This window comes from Porites lutea, chromosome 2 (genome assembly GCF_958299795.1).
Source record: "Porites lutea chromosome 2, jaPorLute2.1, whole genome shotgun sequence".
Classification (NCBI taxonomy): domain Eukaryota; kingdom Metazoa; phylum Cnidaria; class Anthozoa; order Scleractinia; family Poritidae; genus Porites; species Porites lutea.
The window spans coordinates 47536963-47548247 of NC_133202.1; the positions used below are offsets into that span (position 1 = coordinate 47536963).

At 40.3% G+C, this 11285-nt stretch overlaps 1 protein-coding gene across 1 annotated transcript in view; it reads right to left on the reverse strand.

Moving 5' to 3' along the window:
• The window catches only part of LOC140926321 (uncharacterized), a 32276-nt gene extending 25454 nt beyond the window's left edge, over nt 1-6822 (reverse strand). The window contains exons 1-4 of the mRNA XM_073376075.1: nt 6785-6822; nt 4742-4826; nt 4119-4241; nt 1691-1847 (exon numbers count right to left, since the gene is read on the reverse strand). Of these exons, the coding sequence (XP_073232176.1) occupies nt 1691-1847; nt 4119-4241; nt 4742-4747 (286 nt within the window). The 5' untranslated portion in view covers nt 4748-4826; nt 6785-6822. The remainder of the gene's footprint in view (nt 1-1690; nt 1848-4118; nt 4242-4741; nt 4827-6784) is intronic.
• Between the last annotated feature and the right edge of the window lie 4463 nt (nt 6823-11285).

Consider the following 11285-nt stretch of genomic DNA (forward strand, 5'->3'; position numbering starts at 1 on the left):
GACATTAAAATTTCGTGTAAAGAAAGACTCGTTTTTTTCTCTCTCTCTACTGAAAAGTCCGGGCATTTGATTTACGGCCGAAACGAGCGAGGTGTTTGAACTGTACGGACGGGAGGTCGTACGCTGACGTCATAACCAAATTTTCTTAGCTATGGGGTTCCCCCCGAGCGCGCGTGGAGCTCCGCTATAGATTGTAAACTAAAGCTTCACTCCTAACGATTCTACTGAAAACATTTGAGGGCGTTACATGCAGCTACAAGCGCTAGAACTACTTTTTAAAATTTCTCGGAAAAATTGCAGACAAATATATGGAAAATCTAAAGCAAGCGTCTGGAGAAATTCAAGCACAGTAACGGCCCCCAAAATTTGTTATTAAAATTCTTTGCTGTATAGCTTTTGTTTGCAATTTATATATATATATATATATATATATATATATATATATATATATATCTAGCCGAATTTTTGAAAACATACCTCAAAATGGACCAGAATATTCGCACAGAAAGCTGGCGATAGCCAGCTTTCTGGTCACTGCGGTGAGAAAAAACATAGGGGGCTTGCTGTCCTGGTTGGTCTCATTGTCAAGTTCAGTCCCTGAGCTAGCTCGCCATGGGTTGGAAAGGGGCCTCCATGTCAATCCCTAGGGGGGAGGGTGCTGCAAAAGTGTTGTACCTTCCGTTAGTCCTGGTCTGGGAGAGTCAGAGCACTGGTCATGTCTGCCTTTAGTTTGTCATGTCAAATTCTTGTAACGTTTGAGGCCCATTGGCCAATGAAAGCATTCCCCTCAAGCACGTGCTAGGCTGGGGGGGTGTAGGAAGTCAGGGGGGTGATTTAACCTTGAATTCTCTGCTTAGAACTTGCTTAAGTCTCAAGCGTCCTCCGTCATTCAGGGCCTTTAAGCAGCTAGAGTGTATGGACAAGTCCAGAGTGTCTTTTTGATGGACTTGAATGTTTCTTTTGCTAATCAGGAACCAAGAAGAGAGTCACCTTAAGAAAACCATAGGTAAGAGCTGAGTTTCTTGGCGATATTTACTTTAGTTGAGCCAGTTTAAGGTGTGTGGGCCCCTGGTCATAAATCCGGCTAGATATATATATCAGGGGGGGCCCACGATATATATATATATTTTTTTTTGTTTTGTTTTTTGGTTTTTTTGTTTTCAGAACAACCGTTTTACGAAAAAATTTTCGACATTAAATTCTATACAAACACTGCAATTTCTCACGCATTTGCCTACTCGTAGCCTGCAAACAGCAGACGTATTTCCGGTCATTGCTTCTGTCCCTCGGAAAAATAACGTCGTTATTTTTCGGAGGAAGAGAAGCGACAACCGGAAATACGTCTGCTGTTCGCAGGCTAGCCTACTCGTCGAGATGGCGTAGAAACCCGTGACAAGCTCTATAGCGAAGTTAGATACAACCACCACCACCAAATTTTTGTTTGTTTTTTTTAGCTCCACCACCGCCACAATTTTTTTATTGCCAGAATAGGCAATAATGAACAAAAAGCGTTTATTTCGGGAATGAAATAAAAATACAAATGCTTGAATACAACAGAAATAAAACTTATCATTTAAAACGCAAATATGTCAAATAAATTCAAATTGCATATTTAAGGTGATTCAAAAATACTGTATTGTCTCCGACAAACTGTTTCGAAACAAATGAGCAACTGACGATTGAAACATACCTCCGTCGGAAATGTGTCTCAGTTGTTGGTCCTTTGAATCCACACTTAGGTGTCTTCTTGAGTCCACGTCTGATGGGCCTAAAGCTGTGCGAGCCAAAGCCGGTGAAAGTCCTTCCTCTCTGTCGTTGTCTTGCGCTTGTGGCATTTGGAATCCCTCCTTAGAAATAAAGGGTGCTTTCCATTCAACAAAAATTCCTGTTTGAAATTTCGGAAATTCCACGTCCCAAGTGAAACAGTGCATTCCGATTGTGCTGACAAGACCCACTGCCACCACAAGTTTGGTTATTGTTCTTGAAAGCAGGATGCAAATGAGGGGTACTGGGGACAACAACTATGTCAAATGGAAAGGGCCATCCGCCCTACCGAAATGAGCGGACCGGTCAGAGTGGTGACCTTCAAAGGTGGTCCCAAATATTCCGGTAGGACCCAACCGAAATGGTCCGTTCCATCTGGTTTGCAACCGAAATTTCCGGAATTTTGGCTGAATGAAGTCAGAGCGCCCACTTGTGTAAATATGATTCTTTTAGATAAACGTAAGTAATAAATATATATACATGTATATCTTGCCGATCTTTTGAAAACCAATCTAACGACATTTGTCGTCAGTTGAGTGAAAAGGCCTCAAAAGATAGGTTTCTTTGGCCCGTTAATCTTTAAAATCACAATAACAAAGGAAAAGGAAATGAGAAAAAGAAAGAGCGAGGTAGAAGAAAGGAGGAGAAGACAAAATTAAAAGCAATGGTTGCACTCTTAGTTTTTATAATGGCTACCTTAGAGGCACAAAAGATCCACTTTCCAATAACGTTTTCAAAAATCCGTCTAGTTATAAGTAACGTATTTCGATTAAACAAAATAAGGCCAAAATGAACCGTTTAGCCTCTTTCTTGGGACCCAGCTGATAAGGACAAGACGGAGAACGATCATTGGCAGAGTTTGCAATTACACAAACACCGAGGACTTCGGAGGTAACCAGTAATATTAACAATTTTATCAAATGTTTCAAAGGTAGAAATGTAATGAAATCTTATTTAATTCTTTACAAACTTCTAAGTTTTTGGATTCTAGGTAAAAATTATTGATCCGACTGTGTTTGAGACTAAGATATATAACCCTTTTTAATCCAGCAAAAAATTTAATCCTTCTTAATTCTCATTTTGTGAAGGTTAAGTTAGACTTTCAAAGCGGTCTGTGGTGAGTGGCTAAAATATAATGAAAAATAAACAGTCAAAATGTCCCGTCAAAATATTACGAAAATAAAGTACGGAGCTCTGCCGAAGAATGTAGCTAGGGAACTAAGAAGGACATGCGCGGAAGTACACTTTTAGTGGTATGTACAAGTCGTTAAGCCAGTGACACGCGCTTTAACCCTCGGACGTACAAGAGGGGGTGCGATGCCACACCCCTTATGAGGTTTTGTTTAGTTTTTTCATAGACGGTCAAACATCGGAAATCTGACGTTTTCATTAGCTCTTCTTTTATCTCTTGCGCCCATTTTGGAAAAATAATTATTATTTACACCAATTCTCTCCCCTTTTCCATCCCTCACATTTTATGGGCCTCCCCGAGTGTTTCGCAAGGTTTTGAGACACACGTATTTCTAGTTAATATAGTAACGAAACATGACGTCATAAGTAGTAGGTGTCAAGCCATTTCTGAGTGAAAATGCCTATTTTCTCAATTTGTTTTAACGAAAAAAGTCAACTTTGTGGATAAAATGAAGCAAACTACTTATTTATGTGTTATTTGACATTTCAAACATAAAAAATGTCCAATTCTCTCCGTCTTCACCTGATTTCTTATTCAAGATAGCGGCCAAGATGGCGACCAAGTTTGGTGACATCACAGGCCTCCAGCAGCGCCACCATCCATAAAATGTACCTCAGACAGTAAAATCTTTTCGAAATAATGCAACACATCAAAAATTCAAGGGAGGGATTCCATTAAACCCCCTTGTACTTACTATACGGTTGGGTATGTACGTTCGAGTGTTAATTTGTTTGGACAAAATAAAATTGCCTGAATCGCATCGACTTTTGCTTTTGATCGCGTGATAGCCCAGCATGTAGGGGCACCTAAAGACCTAAAACAGCCTAAATTTAGTCATAAATGTCTAGAACCGAGACTCAACGCTTTAGAAGTCTGTTTCGTTAGTTTGGAGCTGTCCCAAACACTGTCTATCTGTTCAGATGTTTTGGGGGAATCTTGGCTGTCTCAAAAGTTGTAGCTCTCCCAAAGGCCGGGTCTTGTCAAGACTGCGAGGACACGGAGTAACCATAATTTTAGGGAAGGAATTTTTTCATTCCGAATATACATGTTAGACAACGGAGAGGTTATCCAGAATTTCTTTTATTCCAGATATTTTACAGAAAATAATCATTGGGCGCCCCTACGTATAGGTTATCGAGCAATATCAATCGGGCAATGTTACCTCAAGGTGATGCTGGCTTCGACTTCCAGGCTGACCTTGTTCATATTCTTTGCGGGAAAGCTCTAGTGCCATGGCTAAGGCCTTCTCATCGTCTTCAGCTTGATATTTTTGCCCCCAAGATCTCTAATGAAGAAAAGAAAATGGTCTACTGAAAAAAATTGCAATTTAGTAAACTTATCCTCATTTCATCCGCGGTTTTCGTCCAGATGTCAGTTTAAATGTCAGGGATCCCTCGCAACACATGAGTCTCTTCTATTTTAAAAATTGCTGGTTTTCACTGTCACCTCATAAAAAAGACTGATCGAAACCATCCAATGCATGGATAGAAAATGAAGTCCAGAATCTGGCTCTCCACTCCAGATTCAGGGTTTGTGATTTTCATATGCCAGAAGTTACGGTGTTTACAGAATCGAAAAGGGCATGTAACAGGGCAACATGCTACAGTTTATGGAAGAAACAATAAGTTGCTCCTTCGTTCGATTAAGAGGGCCTCTTGGAATAAATGTTCCCAGTCTTTGGCCGACACGGGAAAAAAAGAAAAGGGTAAGTCTCAAATAAGTTTAGAAACTAGCGCGTTGGTGTGGCAGCGACAAGTGTTGCACGTAACCTGGTTAAGAACTTACATCCATTGCTTAGGAACCTTTGGAAAGTTAACGAATTCTGAACTGTCTTCACGGTTGAATTTCAATCTCTACTCCAGGAACCAATCTGTAGAAATAAAGAGATAAAAATGTCATCGATCAAGTATGATTGTACAGCCTCCAGTCGTTTTGAAAACAGGAAAAGAGGAAAAGATTGGTTGTAAGGCGGAAGTAAACTCGACATGTTGATGTTTCCTGTGCATGTTTTCTAGTAAAGGCTTAGATACAAACTAGGTATAAAAAATATTCTTTAAACCTTTATGCCAATTTTAAACTGCAGAAAGGCAATGAATAATACAGATAGAAGTTTTCCGGGTAACTAGACGGGGTTTCTGTAGACAAAACAGACAGGTGTTGTTACAATATGTTATCATGATCAATAGATCAACTGGTTAGGGTTTCACATACGTAGGCTTGAATGACACACAATTAAAACACTTGTGATCTACATCGCGTCTTGTTCACTGTACTTCGGTCCCATCTATTCTAGTACCGTACAAAGCTTATTGAAACATGGTGGCAGCGTATTTTATATCAAAACGCTAGACCCATGAGTGATACAGAGGAAAAGACTTCCACTAACACGTCCACACGTTCACACGCTATGGCACACTCCCCTATTCTAGGAATTCACCCTCCAGGTCCTTTGGACGTTAAAGGGAACGTGGCGGTCAACCAACTGGAAAACCTGAAAAAAAAGGCTCTAGATAATAGGTCTGCTGTGTGCATATTCTTTCCTCTTTCGTAATGCACATCAAAGTCGTACTTTTAGGGCCTCATGATCATCCTTTGTAGTCGTCGGGGTGCATGTACTAAGGGTTTCTTTATGATTGCTTCAAGGGGTTTGTGATCGCTGTAAATGGTGATGTGTCTTCCATAGGTAAACTAGTTGAACTTCTCAAGTGCGCCCGGTGGAGGGGGGGTAGGGTGACGATGGCCAACATTTCTTTCTCAATCTGCGCATAGCGCGTCTCAGTTTCTGTGAGAGCACGAGCTACGGGCTTCTGATCTTGGAGGAGCGCTGCGCTTAGTCCCTTTTGGCTGGCGTTGCATAGGATAGCTAGGTCACTAGAAGGGTTGTAGTAGCTGAGAACACGCGCCTCTGTGACGAGTTTCTTTATTTCTTGAAAGGAAGTTTCTTGCTCCTTTGTCCAAGATCACTGGAAGTTCCTCCGGATGAGTCTGCGTATCGGCTCCATGCTGTCAGCGAGTTTGGGCAGGAACTTTGCAAGTTGAAGAGTCGCTTCGCAAGATACGGATGCCCTGACCAAGTCATTAGTGACAATGGACCCCAGTTTACATCTGACACTGTCCAGAAATGCGTTGGCACGTGGGAATTTGAGCATCTAACACGCCGCCCTGGTAACCCCATGACCCCCCAAACGGGAAAGTAGAATCTGCCGTCAAACTACCAAAAATCTCCTCCGCAAAGCCCTTGACAGTGGAAGAGATCCGTATATGACAATCCTAGACTATCGAAATACACCGACAAGGATTGGACTCCAGTTTGGCTCAAAGACTCAGAATCAACACACTACTGACACATTTTTGCCAACAGCCAGATCACTACTACACTGCCTCGAGTGATGTATCCTGAAAGGGACACTAAGGTTTTAAGAAACCGTCAAACAGAGACAGCCAACTACTACTGATCGTGGTGCAAGGATCGAGCCTACCGGTAATTACCAGAGCTGTCCGACGACGAGGTTGTTTGCCTGAGACTATTTCACTTAGGTGATAAGGAATAAAGAAAGGCAACCGTCACTGGTCCTTTGGATAAAAGATCATAGACGGTAGAAACGCCAGGAGACCCATATATACCGCCGTGACAGGGTACATCTTACGACCCAAGACTCCTTCAGAACCAACAGACAACAGCGACAGCAACGAACACGGAGGTGCAGAGAAAAAGGATACATTGCCCGTACCTGGCCATGGTTCTCCAAAACCCACGGGAAAAAAAAAGGCGGAGCCAGTGAAAATCAAAAGGAATCTTCTCCTACAAATTAAGGAACATGAACACACCTCAAAGCTCGAAACCACAGCGAACCAGGAGACCTCCCGCACACCTACGAGACTATATCCGCACTTAAGGACAGTTATCATTGAAGGAACGACCACAGAAAAAAAAGAAAAGAAAAGGTATGATTCACGAGGTAAGACATAGTTTAACTGGTTAAGGCATGTGATTTACCAGATCATTTGCTTCAGTGTCACGGTCACGAACATTGACCTTGAATTAATCACAGACTCGATTCAGTAATCGTTGATTAGACGCTTTGATTCGTCAAAAGGGAAGGATGTTATAGTATGTATCAATAGATCAACAGTTTAGGGTTTCACATATGTAGACTTGAATATATGACATACACTTAAGACGCTTGTGATCTACATCGCGTCTTGTTCACTGTACTTCGGTCCCAGCTAGTACCGTACAAAGCTTACTGAAAAAACAGGTGTTGGTCATGTTCCAAAGTTTTTAACCATGTATGAAAAAAATAATAATATTAATAACACGTGAAAAACTGATGTACCCGGTTCTTTATTCGAAAAGTGCAATTTATTTGAGTTTCAACAAGATAACACATTTTGTTCACTTGTTTTCAATGTATTTACTGTAGAAACTGCTAATTGGGGACACTATTTTCTACGTCTCCCCCTGATTATGATAATTGGGTGACTAAGGCCCGTTTCAAACGTCGTGCTACTGCCGTGCCGAACTCAATTGATCGCACGGCAGTAGCGCGGCGTTTGAAACCAAGTCGTGCTACTGCCGTGTAGCACGGCAAGCCTTGTTTCAAACGTCGTGGTACCGCCTTGCCGAGCTCAATTCATAAATTATAAATACATTAGAATATATTTACAAGTTTGCTAAACCGTTTCTTTATTTTCGTGTTTTGCTTTCGGCAACAGCCGTTCTATTTCGACGTCTGAAACCAAGTCATGCTAGTGTCGTGCTGCAGTCGAACTACGGTCGAGCCAGCTCAGCACGGCAGTAGCACGACGTTTGAAACAGGCCTAAACTGGTAAACATTGGTGTAGATATGGAAGTTATGCAACAAGGCAGGTTATAATATACTGAAATTTTGTAAAATGGTAATTTTGGGGTTGTAAATTTAGACTAATCAATTTTGTCAATTCTGCGTGACATCCCAAAAAACCGCTACGATGGAGACTAACGTAAACTCAGATTTGCGAACTTCTCTGCCGCAATGCTTTGCAGGAAACTGAGAAAATACTTTCTTTATCCTAGGTTCCTAGAAAATTTTCTTTGGCAAGTAGACTATTTTTCACGAGCCCGTACCAGCCTCCTCCTCAGGCGCTTCGTTTTTCGCATGGCAGAGGCGAGCGCGAAACGAGTGACTGGTGATGAACCGCAAGGGGCCATGGGAAGGGTACAGACGGCAGGCGAAGCGCCTGCCAGATCTTGTGTCGTTTTCTTGGCAAAAAAGTCGTTTTCTTGGCACGGCCCAATTTTTGGTCTTTTTAAGTCTTGGAAGCGATCAATTTTGGTAGCATATTGTTGTAAACATTGTAAACTTTGAGTAGACAGGTGAATGGCTCAAAATTTCAAAACCTGAGGTAGAAATAACCGACAGGCTGCAAAGGAGTCGGATTCTGCTGGATTATTACGAATCGAAGACCTCTAACAAAATATTTGATGACTTGAAGGTATCGGGTAAGTCTTATATTTTAGTATTTAACTTGCTGTTTATTGCAGAATCCGGATTAGTAAAGTACAGCGCCGGCGACTATGTTTCTATTTTTCGCTCTTTTAGGCCAAATCCACCGAACAACGAGCAAGTAACCTTGTGAATTGAAAGAAGTGCAAGGCCTAGCTAGATTGTGCAAGGTCAGGAGTTGATTATCAAGACCACATTATGCCCTTTCACCAAGATTTAAGTCTGCGACGTTACTAACTATGAAACCAGGGACAGATGGATATATTTCAGTTGATGCTTTTGACAAAATAAATAAAAATGCATAAGTTGAATTGTTGAAGCTTACAATTACCTAACTCTCGGTATAAGATTCCTAGATTCTCGAGGGATAAGTAATGAACTTTATTTTCGGATCAGGGAAGGGGTTGAAGAGAAGGAAGGTGCCAGCATTGATCAATCAATTATTTTGGACTACCTCTATCAATCTTGATGAGGGAAACGAAAATCTCCAGCTATAAAGGCAGTCTTTTCTAGCTTAATTTTTTTTAGTATTTTTAATTATTATATAAACACCAATGAAGTACCAGGTGAGCTTTCGCGCGAAAACTTGGTATCTTCACATGTTAAAATAACATGTTATCTTACATAATAAATCGCATCTTTCACACCAAAAAACTATTAAAGTGAAATGGTTTGGTATTTCATTGGTGTTTATATAATAAATAGAATATTACATGGCCGCTTGGAGATACGAAATTTCTCTTCTCGTGTTGAAAAAATGTTTCACTCGTTCGCTGCGCCCACTCATGAAATATTTTTCAACACTCGAAGAGAAATTCTGTATCTCTACACAGCCATGTAATATCCTCTATATATTGTAAAATAATTAATTCTAAAATATATTTATCGATTTTATCTTTTGTAAGAGATTTTGTTATTGCTATCATTAGTTTTAACTTTATTTCATTTCATTTATGTGTATAAATATTCATATTCCTTGCGATTCGAATCGATTTCGATTATTGCCTTTCGATTTTGATTCGGTTACGTAAACGTTTCTTAATTCTTATAACATAACGCGCAGTGTAAACAGCATGCAATCCCAAACCCTCAATATAACAATAGTAACAGCGACAGGAAGATTCACAGTCGCTTGGTTCGTTGCCATCAGGGGAGGTTGAAGGACAGCATTTTTGCCAGGTAACTCAAAATGGCGCACGAACTGCTATCGTCTTTGCTTGTCAATCAAAAACACTCATTAAAGAGTTCTGGATTCTTATTTTAGACTACAATAACTCACTGAGGGCACCCTGGAAAAGGTGTGCAAAAATTGAACCAAAATCAAAATGCGCAAGCAAAGAATCCTGAATTGAACTGAACGGTCATAATCACGATTAATCGAGAATTGGATTATTATTGTTACACTACTAATTTTATTTAGCTAGATGTCTGGCATGATGGCACCCCTATTGCAAGACTAAAAATGTTTGAATAAAGGTTGAATAAAGTATATAGTTCAGTTAAAACACCATGAATCAATGACGACACTACTACATCTCATTCAAACTCCAGGTCTGTAGTCTCAATGTAACTTTATTGGGACCCACAAATGTAAAAGAAGGGGAAAGGGCTTAACCCTTTTTTAACAGAAGTCAGTTCAATGACAACATGCCCATTCAATAATCTCAGTAGCCCATGCACAGCAATTTTTTCGGAGGGGAAGGGGCAACTGTACACATGCTTTTATCACAGTATTAGTTCAAAAAACACACATCAATCCAATTTCCATTTGTCCAAAATCAAGGAATTATAGGAGCAAAGTATTTTATTACTTGGGCAAGACAGCTAGATCAAGTTTAAGTTGGATTAGGGGTGCAAGTGCAGGTTTTCTCTTTTGCTGACCATAGTTCAATGACCTGACCACATCTCAGTTCAATAATCTTGGTAGAAGTTCATAAAACATACATCAAGTCAATGTCCAGCGTCATTAATTTACGGAATAGGAGCAATATTTTCTATTTCTCTGGGTGAGGTCGAAGCAATGGAAAGGGGTGAGGGTTTTGCATGGCTGAGCTTCTGGTCCATACATAAAACAGCTGGCATTTTTCATTGCTTGACACTGTTAATAGACCTGACATTAGCCCACTAATAGTGTAGTGTAGTGTTTTTTACTGCATATTCTTCCAGTTTGTCCAGGGGCCTGTTTTTACTGTTCTTTCCATTCAATGCTTGTATCTTGATTATAATTTTGTAGTTCAAATTTCCAGGAAGGGGGTTGGGGGTTAGTAGTTATGCAGAACCACTTATACTTATCTTAACATTTTTTGCATTTCAAGGTAATTCTGTGCCCATTGATAATTATTAGATCATCTTGTATTCCTCTGCGACTCCAAAGCAGGTCAAAAACTACCCCGTCCTTCAGAAGAGGGTCAGAAGACTTTTGAGGGGAATTTTATGCTACCACAGGTTTGCCAAGAAAGGAACCATGTATAAGCAATCACAGGAACAACAATGTTGAATCTGGGTAGAATGATCCCAAGAACTTCATAATACTCAGTCTTTCCTACCACCAGTTGGCACTGGGACAATGCAATCATCATTCTCTAAGATGGTATTCACAGGATCATGTTTGCCATGAAATTTGAAATATTCAAACACAATTATTTTTTTAAAAGAAGTGTCTAGGACAACGTCTCCTGCCTGGCCAAATGGTAGTTACGATGGTATCTCATCAACTACATCACCCTCTTAACAAAATTGTCTATCAAATTGAAACCAAAGTTACCAATAATTTATTTATTAAGACACAAATGATGTGTTATAAAAGAGCATGGCAAAACCAAATTGGTCTACTGTGTAATATC